This window comes from Dendropsophus ebraccatus, chromosome 4 (assembly GCF_027789765.1).
Source record: "Dendropsophus ebraccatus isolate aDenEbr1 chromosome 4, aDenEbr1.pat, whole genome shotgun sequence".
NCBI classification, from domain to species: domain Eukaryota; kingdom Metazoa; phylum Chordata; class Amphibia; order Anura; family Hylidae; genus Dendropsophus; species Dendropsophus ebraccatus.
Genome location: NC_091457.1, coordinates 143,755,088 through 143,769,739, shown reverse-complemented (window position 1 = coordinate 143,769,739; position 14,652 = coordinate 143,755,088). Strand labels below are relative to the sequence as shown.

General features: G+C 41.8%; 1 protein-coding gene across 9 annotated transcripts in view; it reads right to left on the bottom strand.

The window, feature by feature from the left end:
• The window catches only part of MEI1 (meiotic double-stranded break formation protein 1), a 110,755-nt gene that overhangs the window by 24,811 nt on the left and 71,292 nt on the right, over positions 1-14,652 (bottom strand). For all 9 annotated transcript variants that reach the window (XM_069967290.1, XM_069967297.1, XM_069967298.1 and 6 more), the window contains exons 17-22: positions 9,553-9,613; positions 7,700-7,794; positions 6,710-6,878; positions 5,230-5,377; positions 3,185-3,463; positions 1,650-1,806 (exon numbers count right to left, since the gene is read on the bottom strand). In XM_069967290.1, the coding sequence (XP_069823391.1) occupies positions 1,650-1,806; positions 3,185-3,463; positions 5,230-5,377; positions 6,710-6,878; positions 7,700-7,794; positions 9,553-9,613 (909 nt within the window). The remainder of the gene's footprint in view (positions 1-1,649; positions 1,807-3,184; positions 3,464-5,229; positions 5,378-6,709; positions 6,879-7,699; positions 7,795-9,552; positions 9,614-14,652) is intronic.

The following is a 14,652-nucleotide window of genomic DNA, read 5'->3' as shown; positions in this document are numbered from 1 at the left end:
ATACAGGACGGCAGGGGAGGGGGAGGGACCTCTGACCCGACATCCCCCTGTATCCCGGAAGGCAGCGGACACCGGGACCGGGGGTTTACAATGGCATCAGTAGATCGTTACCGATCCACTGATGCCGTCGATCGCCGGTGCTGAACCCCTAAAGGGCGTCCAGCACCAGTTACACTAAACTGTCAGCTATCAGCTGACAGTTTAGTTGCGGCTCCCGGTCACTGTTTGTGTAAACAGTGAGCACCGGGAGCCGGGAAGTTATTGTACGTCCTGGTGCGGAAAGTAACCTCCTGCCAGGACGTACAATAACGTCCAGGTGCGGCTATGGGTTAAAGGGGTATTCCACTAAAAAAATTCTTTGCATTATTTAATAGTACCTAAAAAGTTAAATATATATGCAATTGGATGTTATTACGGCCTCTGCATCATTTTTTATCTTTTTTAGGTGTCTCACACCATGTCAGCACAAAAATGCTGTTACAGTGAGACTTCTCTGTTTTGTTTACAAGACAAGGTCAAATATCCTCTGTCTCTGTTTTGGGCTGGGTTGTAAATATTTACTGCTGCTAACCCAGCTCACTGCAGAGACACAGGATCAGGGAGAGAGGGAAAAATTATGACAGGATGGATGAGGGGGAGGGAGACATAGGAGGTGTGGTGCATGCTGGGAGTTGGAGTTTCCTGGCCAGCACCATATTGAAAAGCATGACAGAATTTTAAAAACTTTGATATGGAGAACAGAATAGTGTCAAAACACTCAGGGGGACACAGTGAGTACAACAGGGCTGCTTTTGCAATTCTTTTTTTAAACTGCCTTGGGTGGAATACCCCTTTAAAGGGGAACACTGGTGATTTTTCTTAGTTTCAAATAAACTGGTTTCAGAAAGTTATATACATTTGTAATTTACTTTTTTTTTTAAAGTCTTCCAGTACTTATCAGCCACTGCAGGAAGTGGTGTATTCTTTCCAGACTGACACACTGTTCTCTGCTGCCACCTCTGTCTGAGACAGGAACTGTACAGAGTAGTAGCAAATCCCCATAGAAAACCTCTCCTGCTCTGGACAGTTCCTGACACAGACAGGGGTAGAAGCAAAGAGCACTGTGTCAGACTGGAAAGAATACACCACTTCCTGCAGGACATACAGCAGCTGATAAGTACTGGAAGACTTGAGATTTTCGAATATATAAATTTCTAATTTACTTCTAACTTTCTGATACCAGCTTATCTGAACAGAAAAAATCTCTGGAGTGTTCTTTAAAAAAAAATATCTGTAGTACCCCTTTCATTTGTATACTAGATACTGAAGAGAATTTCAGTAAAATCTGGGGATTCCAATTATTCTACTCTTTAATTTGACAAAATTATAATAGATAGATGGATAGATAGATAGATAGATAGATAGATAGATAGATAGATAGGAGATAGATAGATAGATAGGAGATAGATAGATAGATAGATAGATAGATAGATAGATAGATAGATAGATAGATAGATAAGGTTTCAATGACTTGTTTTATTCAACTATGTCAAAGTAATGTTTCAGCCCTGTCACAAGGCCTTCATTAGGCTTTAAAAAAGTGTGGATTCACTGGCACATGTAGAGTGGTGCAATTTCTTAATTTTGTAGCTAAATAGATTTGCCATTACCTTGCATATTGGAGGAAATCATGGTATCTTGCAATATCTGCAGCACTTTATTTGAAATTAAACTTGAAATTTCAAAGTGTTCATTTTCATGCAAAAAAGTTTTTAATGTCACAAGCACTTTTTCAGCCAGTTCTACGGAGCAACTAGTCATCAAATCCTGGGAAGAACAAAATTGTTGTCAAGTGACAGGTTATATACATAAGCTAGCATCTAAACCTTAGCACTTTTTCCCCCCAGGCTCGCTGCTCTCTTCAATTCTATTCAACTGCAGGTGATGGATTCTACAGTAAGTCTATGGATCCCATCTCCTCCCGTATAACAGAAAGGCAGATAGTTGGAAAGAGAGGTGCTGTGCTAACTCTGTTGCTGCTAATTATTTCTCTGCTTGTAGGATGTATGTCCTCTCCTTTCCTAAGGGGCCTTGCACACTGGTGGTGCGTTTACACAAAACGGTAATTGGCCCGATCGTACGATTAACGATGTCGGAGTAACGATTTTTTTTTTCATAACCATCAGCTTTTATACGGTACGATATATCGTACGGAAAATTCGTTTTGCGAACGCTTAAGCCTATCTCACACATTGTTTAAATCGGCGAACGACTGTTCACACGGAACGATTTGCTAATTTTTTACGAACGACGATTTGATAACATGTTGAAAGATCAAAATGAGCGATTTATCGTTCGTTGTTTGATCGTTCGCTGCATTTACACGTATGATTATCGTTCGAATTCGATCGTTATCGCGCAAATTCGCACGATAATCATTACGTGTAAACGCACCTTTAGGAAATAACGCGGATAACTTACCGCACACTCCCGCTTGGCTCTCTGCCCGTCCCATAGACTCCATTTTATGCTCGGGTGGATTCAGCTGTCTGCCCAAAGAATTGACATGTCAGTTCATTGGGCGGACGACGGGACCAGAATCTATGGGACCAGCAAAACTTGAAGTGGGATCGCGGGGGGGCGAGCTCCACCTGATGCATGAGCAAAAAGGTTCCCAGCGTTCTAGTGTTCAAGTGAAGTTGTTCAGTGCATACATTACCATTACTGCGAATGACCTCAGCTTGTTCCCTGGACTTCATCACTACATACTACATTGCATCTCTTTAACCGGAAGAAGTTGGATGCAGCCCTAAGGCTGCCTGGAAAACATGCATACAGCCATAGGCCAAAGGTGTACCCTTTTTTTTTAGGACTGCATCCAACTTCTTCAGCCACCTGTTATAAAATGCTGTATGCATGAGGTTCGCTTATCTCTAACCACAACCAATTTTTGTCATTGTCAAAAGACGGAAAACTTTTGCTGTCAAAATGACAACGGCCACAAAACAAATTTATGAACATAGCCTCAGGATGGTCCAAAGCCAAACCAGTTCGGTAGCACAGTGGGTCCACACCTGCTGGTCATTGCATATAATGAAAAGTAATGCCACTACTGTGAGTAAATGGCGAAGTTAGCATAAGACTACACTACTGACAAAAAGCCACGAGGACAGTTAAAAAGACAAATTTTTAGTTATTAACATACCAGCAAAATAAGGGATGCATTTGGACAGTTGTGAAGGATACTTATAATTGGCTTTGAGGTTTTGTCGACATTAGGATTAAGCTTGGTAGCGTTGCTTGCTTTGGGTTCATCTTTATTGCAATCCTCCTTATTGATCCAACATTTCATGACTGGGCATCCATATTTCTCCATCAATTGGGGATAGATGAAGAAAAGTTTAAGGAACTGCGGATGATGGAAATATACCGCCTGGGTGTCTGGAAGATTGTCTAGCATCTTACAGATCATATCCAGTGACATCTGTGTAGAAATAAAATAGGGTTATTTAGTAGAGATGAGTGCAACTCGAGCATGCAAACCCCGAAGTCTCGCCATTTGATTACTGGTGGCTGAAAGAGTTGGTTACAGTTCTAGGGATACATCCAACTTTTTCAGCCACAAGTAATCAAATACCAATACTTCCGGGTTTGCATGCTCGAGTGGTGCTGGTACCATTTACTGTATCATATAAGGTAAAAAGGTAAGTAGGAAGGAATATGATCTATCCATTCCTACTTAAAGTGGGATTCTGGTGAATTTTATTTCTTTCAAATGAACTGGTGTCAGTAAGTTATATAGATTTTTAATTTACTTCTATTTATAAATCTCAGGTTTTCCAGTACTTGTTAGCTGCTGTATGTCCTGCAGGAAATTGTGTTTTCATTCCAGTCTGACACAGTGCTCTCTGCTGCCACCTCTGTCTGTGACAGGAACTGTCCGGAGCAGCAGCAAATTTCCATAGAAAACTTCTCCTGTAGATATATGCCGGCCTTAACACCCCATCAGAAGACCTTATACCGAGCTGTCTCCGTGATTAGGAGCGGAAGTTGCAGACCCCCTACAAGCCAATCAGTCCCAATTTATTATGACCCACTCCCATGGCTTTTCTCCCTGGATTCGCATCCAGGAATCCTCTTTCAAATTATTTTCCCACTGGTATAGGACTCCAGCTTTCTTATTTGATTATGGCATCACCCCTGATGACCTATGTTGGCGCTGTCTCAGAGACAGGGGAACCTTATCCCACATATGGTGGAATCGCCCACTTATTCGCCCCTTTTGGGACCAGATTCTTTCATTGATTGCCCAACTACCTGGCCCCACTCTTGTGATCACCCCTGAACTAGTTCTATTATGGGCCCCCACCAACCACTTTACCCCCATGAAAGATGACTTGATCACCCACCTGGCGGCTGCCTAAATTATGATCCCCTTGTATTGGAGGTCGACTGACCCCCCCCCCCCCCCCCCCCCCCCGTGGCTAGATGGTTTGAGAAAGTTGAGGACTTTCGGCGCCTTGAGGAGGTCTGTAGCTGGCACTCCCTTTCACATGACAAGCACCTAACTCTCTGGCTCCCTTGGAAGCACTATTACGTGAATATTATAGCCCAACTATAGCCCAACTTATCTCTACCCCTCCCCCTTCTCCCCATCCCCCATTTCCTTATCGCCTTGTCTGATGGCTCACAAGCTCACTCTTCTTAACTAGGCCCTGAGCTTTACTTTTGATTAATCTTGCTTTTATTGACATTGTTCACTGAGTGCTCTGGAAATGTTTTTGCCTGTTCATGGGCCTTGTGGCCCCTTTTTTCTTATCTTGTTGTGTTCTTTGTTTATATGACAAAAATATTTGTTTAAATAAAAAGAGATTTGACTAGAAAACTTCTCCTGCTCTGGACAGTTCCTGACATGGACAGAGGTGGCAGCAGAGAGCACTGTGTCAGACTGGAAAGAATACACCACTTCTTACTGGCTGCCGTGAGATTTGTAAATAGAAGTAAATAACAAATCTATATAACTTACTGATAACAGTTCATTTGAAAGAAAATAAATTTCATCAGAATACTCTTTAAGGTAAAATAAAAATAACATTAAAAAAACGACTGAAATGCAAAATATGAATTTGGACAAAATATTATGCTATTTATTTTTTTTATCAACTTTGAATAATTGGTTTACCCCTGCAGCTGAAATTATTATACTTGTTATTACACCATATTATTGGTCAAACACATGAGGAAACCTACCACATTGAGAGCTTCACATTTGTCTTGACTTCGTGCTAGAAGATAAAGTACAGCTCTGACTACATATGGAGGAACCTGATCACCGTGGCTATGCACAGAATGAAGGAAATTTTGAACTGTCCACCATATATCAGTCTCTGAGATAAATCTATGAAGAAAGACAACTTAAGTTATACATACAGTAATTTGTAAGAACAGATTTAGTACTCAGTATCAGAAAAATAGAACACCGATTGCTATATAGTATCTGTGGATTGCAGTGGTGGTAACCAAGCTTGTTGTATTCCTTTTCTCATTCCACATTGTATAGAATGTAATGACCAAGGCTCTATTGATGAACTACATGAGGCAGTCCATAGTATTCAGAAAGTTAAAGGGGAACTCTGGTAAAGAAAGACTTAGCCTTGTTCAACCCCCACCCATAATCTAAGAATGTTTGTAATAGGCTTCTATTAGATGAATTGGTCCTGGCCCATTCTATCTCCACTTCTGTACTCCCCCCTTCCTTTTTTTTTTTTTTAAACTTAAAGTGTCAAATTTGTTTTGCAGAAATCAATAGTACAGACTATTTTAAGAAACTCTGTAATTGGGTTTATTAGCCGAAAAATGTATTTTTATCATGAAAAAGCAGTTTAAAGCTCTCACCCCTGTCTTCATGGTTCTCTTATGGAGAGGGGTGGAGTGAGATGAGGCACCAAAACAGGACAACAAAGAGTTAATTTACAGCTACATCACTGGGCTATCTCCTCTGAAGTCAGCACTGGCCTCTCTGACCTCTGAATACTGGCTTTCACACACGTCCCGCTGTGTAATCCTTTGTTCTCTGCTCTCTGCTGGCGACTAATCTCCCTCCTCCCCTCTCCATAGCTTACACAGGGCCCGACTAATGTAAAAGAGTTGAGATTTCCTGATAATGAGCAGTGAATAAGAGAGAGGAGGGAGGGGGGGGCCTGGGGAAAGTCTTTTTGAATGCAGATAAACCCAATCACAAAGTTTCTTAAAATAGCCTGTACTATTGATTTCTGCAAAAAAATAAATAAATAAAATATGACGGTGACACTTTAAGTTTTATTTTAGATTCAAGAATTACAAGCCAGATATTCATATAGCTTACAGTGTTTGGGTAGTGAAACACAATGAGGACTTATAATTGGCAAAAGTAAAGTATCATACAACGGATGGGTACAAAGGTACAGTAGTTATGACATGAGCCGTACCCAAACTCCTCCCCCTTCCTTCTCAGACAGAGGTCACATCTCCCAACAATGCATGCTGGGAGATGTAGTTTCCCAGTAAATATTTCAATCAGGGGCTAGAAGCAGCATAGACAAGTGGGAAAGTTGCCAAACAATCGGTGGGGGATCGGTAAGTGCACCTATATGCTTTTTGTGCATTTTACGGGATCGCTGGAGTTCCCCTTTAAGATAAAAAGTGCAATACCTATAAAATTGGAAAACCCAGAACTACAATCACAATTTACCTGTCTTCCATAAGGTAAGCGACACAGGCAACAATCAGTAGCGCTTGCTGCTTGTATCGTAGGACCTCTCTATCGGGTTGGGTATTTGGTGATTCCAGTAGGATGGAAATGAAGCCCTCTACACTGCCTTCAATGTGGATCAGGCTCTTATTTAATATATCAAAGACATCTGTGGAAAGAGGTATATCCTTGTCAGTAAATTAACCATTGATCTTACATTGTGGTTAAAAGGCGGTGGCGTAGCTAACATAGAGGCAGGGAAGGCGGTTGCTATGGGGCCCATAGAGGGAGGGGGCAAGGGGGAAGATAAGAGCCTCCTGTGTCCTTTTGCTTAACCCCTTATGTGCTGCAGTGTGTAAGTGACCCAGTGTTCTCTTACATGCTGCAACACAAAAAAGGGTTAATACAGAAGACAATTAGCTCTCTCCCTCACTACTCTAACCTCTGACCTCTGTTCTCTTGCAGAGGTCAGGGGTTATCCATGAGTAGTGAAGGAGAGAGCTAATTGTCTTCTGTATTAACCCTTTTTTTGTATTGCAGCCTGTAAGAGAACACTGGGTCACTTACACACTGCAGTAAATAAGGGGTTAAGCAAAAGGTAGTCTGCTCCTGCACCTATGTATATAACCATGAGGCTCCTAATAGGCTGTTATAGTTAAATACAGTGGATGGCCAGAACAAGTAGACATTGGCTTTCTCCTCTGCCAGTCACTGCTGCACGCGGCTGCATGCAGGATTCTGCCTCTGGCCATAAGAGAATTTTTTATTTGGCCACATCACCAAGTATGTATGTATGTGTATATATATATATATATATATATATATATATATATATATATATTATTGAATAGTGAGTAGGGGAGGGGGGCCCCATACAGTTTTTTGCTATAGCTACGCCCCTGTTAGAAGGTCAATAAGGAAACGGCTGAGATACCAACAAACATTCATGGCATTTTTCATTTTAGTGTAACAATCCATTACTTCGGTTACCTCTTGTGTTTGCTTCACCAGCGGATTTTACTTCCCACACAATGCTGCATAAGTGACTCAGAAAGGCAGAACAGGCATTGTTCAGATTAAGGTTCCTTTACAAAAAGGAAGAAAAAAACATTTCAGTTAAGTTGATAGCTTATCCCTTTAGATAATATATGCCGATTAGGCTTTTGCTTCTGAGGTTTTTATGCTATATACTGTACAAAGGTGCTACATCCATATATCATTCAAATTGTTTACTTAACATTCATAGGCAACTTATAATATCAGAAGAAAAAGACCAAATTCCTTCAGCACTCTTAAAATTCATATATTTTATTGTTGCAAATCTTAAAACCAATGATGCGTTTTGAACCTGCCTGGTTCTTATTCATGGTATCTGGGTCTAGGTAGGTAGGGAAAGAGCAATCATGTTTATGGCCACCATAGAGTGAACACACTCTGGGGCACCATATCTGCAGGAGAAGAGTAAAGGCCCGATTCCATGGGCCGACTGGAGGAGCAGCGCTCGTTTGTTCCTCGTTCCCCGCTCACTGCCACCGCTATTCCACGCGTCCGGGGGAGCTGCGAGGGGGGGGCTGCGAGGGTGATCGCTAGATCGTCTGGGCAGCCCATAGCATATAGCAGCGTCTGCTGCCGGCGCTCCTATTCCACGGAGCAACAGCAGCAGATCGCTGCTATATGAGTCATTTGTTTTTCAACATGTTGAAAAACAAACGACTGCAACGATCAGCCGACATGAACAATGTCGGCTGATCGTTGCCTTTTATTTCTCGGGACGATTATCGTCCGTAACGGCCGATACCAGCCGAATACAGCCGATAATCGTTCTGTGGAACACAGCGGCGGCTTGTGTGGCCTGACGATATAAATATGAATACAGGCACAGATAATTTTTAGAGAATTCTTCTACTTACAACATCCACCAAGTATGTTGTATGCAAAAACATTGCACTATGCCTGTCTATCCACACTACCAGTGCAGTGTCCCAGCACGAAAGGTTCTTTCACTCAATACCCATATATATATTTATTATAGTGCTGGAAAGGTTAGTGGCCACTGCAAAGGTTTGGTTTATGTTACCTCAGTATTCACCCCTTGTATTCTCAGTATTTTGTTATGTACATTGATTTTTATATGTTGATCACATGGTGTGGTGATGCAGACAGCCTAGTATCACGTGACTTCCCCAGCTGCCATAGCAACCCCAATAGCCGTCGAGCTTTTGGCTGGGGTCAGTCAGTCCTCCCTCTACCTTTAAGAGGGAAGGGTGTGTTTCCTTGCTGCTCCTCAGGTAGAAGGCCACTGCTCGGTATTCCTCAGTCCGTTATCTCCAAAACGTATTCGGGTCCAGTCCAGACTCAGCTTATTCTCAGGATTCTCGCCTATCCTCAAGATCTGGGTACACCTCCTAAGTCTCTATACTCGTCTCTTCGCTAACAGCAATTATCCTCCTCCTTATCACTATACCCAGCATCATTCTCAAGGGAACTACTACTCCCATCCTCCGTAAAGATCTTTCCTAACTACCGAGTCACTACCATATTACGGCCTATTGCAACACCACCCATCTCCTCAGATGTATTTGACTCTGCCTATTCCTGGTTGCATCCAGAGACTGTTGCTATTAGCATTTACTGTATCAATAAACGGACAACTCCCGTTGTTTCTGAACCCTGGCATTGATCTAGTTATTGGTGCCTTGACTAAGGGCAATGAAGAATCTGGGATCCCGCATGGTCAGGTTCCCAACTACCACCAACTACTACCTCCAGCGGGTCACCCCATGACACCAGGAAGCACAAACTTATATTTGAACAGTTCAATGCCTTATTTTTCTAGTTCTTACCTTTGAAATGAACATAATGTTGACTTTATTTCCACAGCCAATCGGATTATTGAGGCTGAAGCTGTGAAAAGATAGTAAAATCTCTTACCGCCCTTATTAAAACAAAAAATCATGACACTTATTATATCCTGGCATCTGAAAACACTACATGGCATGTTATATAGAAAAATGAAAAGACAGGTACAGGCTATGTTCCCACATCATATTTTTGTGGCCTTTTTGTCAAAGATAAAATAGACTGAATAAGGGGACAGTGCCTTGATGACTGGAGTCAGAAGGAAATTTTCTCCCATACAAAGAAGAAAATTAGCTTCTCTCTCATGGCAAACCCTAGTAACATTCCCACCAACACTTTTCTGTTAAAGCGACTCTGTACCCACAATCTGTCCCCCCCCCCCCCCCCCCAAACCACTTGTACCTTCGGAAAGCTGCTTTTAATCCAAGATCTTTCCTGGAGTCTGTTCGTCAGGTGATGCAGTAATTGTCCTAAAAAACAACTTTTAAATTTGCAGCCCTGTGTCAAACTGCAGTGGCCTAGAGCAGTGCTTCTCAAACTGTAAGGCGGGCCTCACCGGTGAGGCGCCCCCTAGTTGATGGTGAGACCTAGCTGTGGAGCCAGATTTCACGAAAGTAACTATGATCTGCACAGTCCTTTTGCTGTTTGCAAAAATCTCCATTTTAGCAACATTATTAATTTATTTTGTACTTGCTTTATTAGTGAATAGAGCTTGGGATATGGGTGAAAGGTAGCCCTGGCATTAGTTTAAGCTTTTAAATGGACCTTCACCACATATAGTGAGGCCCAGGCACCCTCTTGGTCAGTCTGGTGAGGCCCAGGCATTGCCTTGGTTTGTTGGGTGAGGCTCCACTAGAAAAAGTTTGAGAAGTGCTGTTCTAAGAAACATTTTGCCAAATGGAAAGTCCTAAAAAAAACATTCCGCCAAATGGAATTTCCTAAAAAAACATTCTGCCAAATGAAATGTCCCAAGAAACATTCCGCCAAATGAAATGTCCTAAGAAACATTCCGCCAAATGAAATGTCCCAAGAAACATTCCGCCAAATGAAATGTCCTAAGAAACATTCCGCCAAATGAAATGTCCAAAGAAACATTCCGCCACATGGAATGTCCCAAGAAACATTCCCCCACATGGAATGTCCTAAGAAACATTCCGCCACATGGAATGGCCTAAAAAACATTCCGCCAAATGGATTGTCCTATGAAACATTCCGCCACATAGAATGTCCTAAGAAACATACCGCCACATGGAATGTCCTAAGAAACATTCCACCACATAGAATGCCCTAAGGAACATTCCGCCAAATGAAGTGCCCTGAGAAACATGTCACAAAACTGAATAAGCTAAGAAACATTGCGCCAAATGAAATGCCCTAAAAAACATTCCGCCAAATGGAATACCCTGAGAAACATTCCGCCAAATGGAATGGGTTAAGAAACATTCCACCACATGGAATGCCCTAAGGAACATTCCGCCAAATGAAGTGCCCTGAGAAACATGTCACAAAACTGAATAAGCTAAGAAACATTGCGCCAAATGGAATGCCCTGAGAAACATTCCGCCAAATGGAATGTCCTAAGAAACATTCCGCCAAATTAAATGGGTTAAGAAACATTCCGCCACATGGAATGTCCCAAGAAACATTCCGCCAAATGTAATGTCCTCAGAAACATTCCGCCAAATGGAATTTCCTAAGAAACATTTCCGCCAAATGGAATGTCCTGAGAAACATTCCGCCAAATGGAATTTCCTAAAAAAAATTCCGCCAAATGGAATATCCTAAGAAACATTCCGCTCAATGGAATGTCCTATGAAACATTCCGCCAAATGGAATATCCTGAGAAACATTCTGCCAAATTGAATGTCCTAAGAAACATTCCGCCAAATGGAATGTCCTAAGAAACATTCTGACAAATGGAATGTCCTAAGAAACATTCCGCTCAATGGAATGTCCTAAAAAAAATTCCGCCAAATGGAATGCCTTAAGAAACATTCCCCCAAATAGAATGTCCTAATAAACATTCCGTCAAATGAAATGTCCCGAGAAACATTCCAGCAAATGGAATGTCTCAAGAAACATTCCGACACATGGAATGTCCTAACAAACCGTCTGCCGAATGGGATGTCCTAAGAAACTTTCCACCAAATGCAATTGCCTAAGAAACATTCCGCCAAATGGAATGTCCTAAGAAACATTCCGCTCAACGGAATGTCCTAAAAAACATTTCGCCAAATGGAATGTGCTGAGAAACATTCCGCCAAATGGAATGTTCTAAGAAACATTCCACCAAATGGAATGTCTTTAAGAAACATTCCGCCAAACGGAATGCCCTAGGAAACATTCCGCGAAATGGAATGGCCTAAGAAACATTCCGCCAAATGGAATGCCCTAAGAAACATTCCGCCAAATGGAATGTCCTAACAAACCGTCTGCCGAATGGGATGTCCTAAGAAACTTTTCACCAAATGCAATGGCCTAAGAAACATTCCGCCAAATGGAATGTCCTAAGAAACATTCCACTCAACGGAATGTCCTAAGAAACATTCCGCTCAATGGAATGTCCTAAGAAACATTCCGCCAAATGGAATGTCCTAAGAAACATTCCGCCATATGGAATGTCCTAAGAAACGTTCCGCCAAATAGAATGTCCTAAGAAACGTTCCGCCAAATGGAATGTCCTGAGAAACATTCCGCCAAATGGAATGTCCTGAGAAACATTCCGCCAAATGGAATGTGCTGAGAAACATTCCGCCAAATGGAATGTGCTGAGAAACATTCCGCCAAATGGAATGTTCTAAGAAACATTCTACCAAATGGATTGCCTTTAAGAAACATTCCGCCTTATGGAATGCCTTTAAGAAACATTACGCCAAATGGAATGCCCTAAAAAACATTCCGCCAAATGGAATGGCCTAAAAAACATTCCGCTCAATGGAATGTCCTAACAAACATTCCGCCACATGGAATGGCCTAAGAAACATTCTGCCACATGGAATGTCCTAAGAAACATTCCGCCAAATGGAGTGTCCTAAGAAACATTCCGCCAAATGGAGTGCCCAAAGAAACATTCCGCCACATGGAATGTCGTAAGAAAAAATCCGCCAAATGGAATGGTCAAAGAAACATTCCGCCACATTAAATGGCCTAAGAAACATCCTGCCAAATGGAATGTCCTAAGAAACGTTCCTCCAAATAGAATGTCCTAAAAAAACGTTCCGCCAAATGGAATGTCCTAAGAAACAATCCGCCACATGGAATGTTTTTAGTAAGAAACATTCTGCCAAATGCAATGTTCTAAGAAACATTCCGCCATATGGAATATCCTAAGAAACGTTCCGCCAAATAGAATGTCCTAAAAAAAGTTCCGCCAAATAGAATGTCCTATAAAAACGTTCCACCACATGGAAATTTTTAGTAAGAAACATTCTGCCAATTGGAATGTCCTAAAAAAACATTCCGCCAAATGTATGGTCCTAAGAAACATTCCACCAAATGGAATATCCTAAGAAACATTCCGCCAAATGGAATGTCCAAAGAAACATTCCTCCACATGGAATGTCCTAAGAAACATTCCGCCAAATGGAATGTCCTAAGAAACATTCCGACACATTGAATGCTCTAAGAAACATTCTGCCAAATGGAATGTCTTAAGAAACATTCCGCCATATGGAATGTTCTAAAAAACGTTCCGCCAAATAGAATGTCCTTAGAAACGTTCTGCCAAATAGAATGTCCTGAGAAACATTCCGCCAAATGGAATGTGCTGAGTAACATTCCGCCAAATGGAATGTTCTAAGAAACATTCTACCAAATGGAATGACTTTAAGAAACATTTCGCCAAATGGAATGGCCTAAGAAACATTCCGCCACATGGAATGTCCTTAGAAACATTCCGCCACATGGAATGTCCTAAGAAACTGTCCACCTAATGGAATGGCTTAAGTAACATTCCGCCACATGGAATGCCCAAAGAAACATTCCGCCAAATGGAATGTCCTAAGAAACATTCCGCCAAATGGAATGTCCTAAGAAACATTCTGCTCAATGGAATGTCCTAAGAAACATTCCGCCACATGGAATGGCCTAAGAAACATTCTGCCACATGGAATGTCCTAAGAAACATTCCACCAAATGGAGTGTCCCAAAAAACATTCCGTCAAATGGAGTGCCCAAAGAAACATTCCGCCAAATGGAATGCCCTAAGAAACATTCCGCCAAATGGAATGTCCTAAGAAACATTCCGCCACATGGAATGTCCTAAGAAATATTCCGGCAAATAGAATGCCCTAAGAAACATTCCACCAAATGGAATGTCCTAAGAAACATTCCGCTCAATGGAATGTCCTAAGAAACATTTCGACACATGGAATGTCCTAAGAAACATTACGACACATGGATTGTCCTGAGAAACATTCCGCCACAAGGAATGTTCTTAGAAACATTCCGCCACATGTAATGTCCTTAGAAACATTCCGCCACATGGAATGTCCTTAGAAACATTCCGCCACATGGAATGTCCTAAGAAACTGTCTGCTGAATGGAATGGCTTAAGAAACATTCCGCCACATGGAATGCCCTAAGAAACATTTCGGCAAATGGAATGTCCTAAGAAACATTCCGCCAAATGTAATGTCCTAAGAAACATTCCGCTCAATGGAATGTCCTAAGAAACATTCCGCCAAATGGAGTGTCCTAAAAAACATTCCGCCAAATGGAGTGCCCAAAGAAACATTCCGCCACATGGAATGTCGTAAGAAAAACTCCATCAAATGGAATGGTCAAAGAAACAAATCGCCACATTGAATGGCCTAAGAAACATTCTGCCGAATAGAAGAGTCTAAGAAACATTCCAGCAAACGGAATGTCCTAAGAAACATTCCGCCAAATAGAATGTCCTAAGAAACGTTCCGCCAAATGGAATGTCCTGAGAAACATTCCGCCAAATGGAGTGTCCTAAGAAACATTCCGCCAAATGGAGTGCTCAAAGAAACATTCCGCCACATGGAATGTCGTAAGAAAAAATCCGCCACATGGAAGGGTCAAAAAAAACATTCCGCCACATTGAATGGCCTAAGAAACAT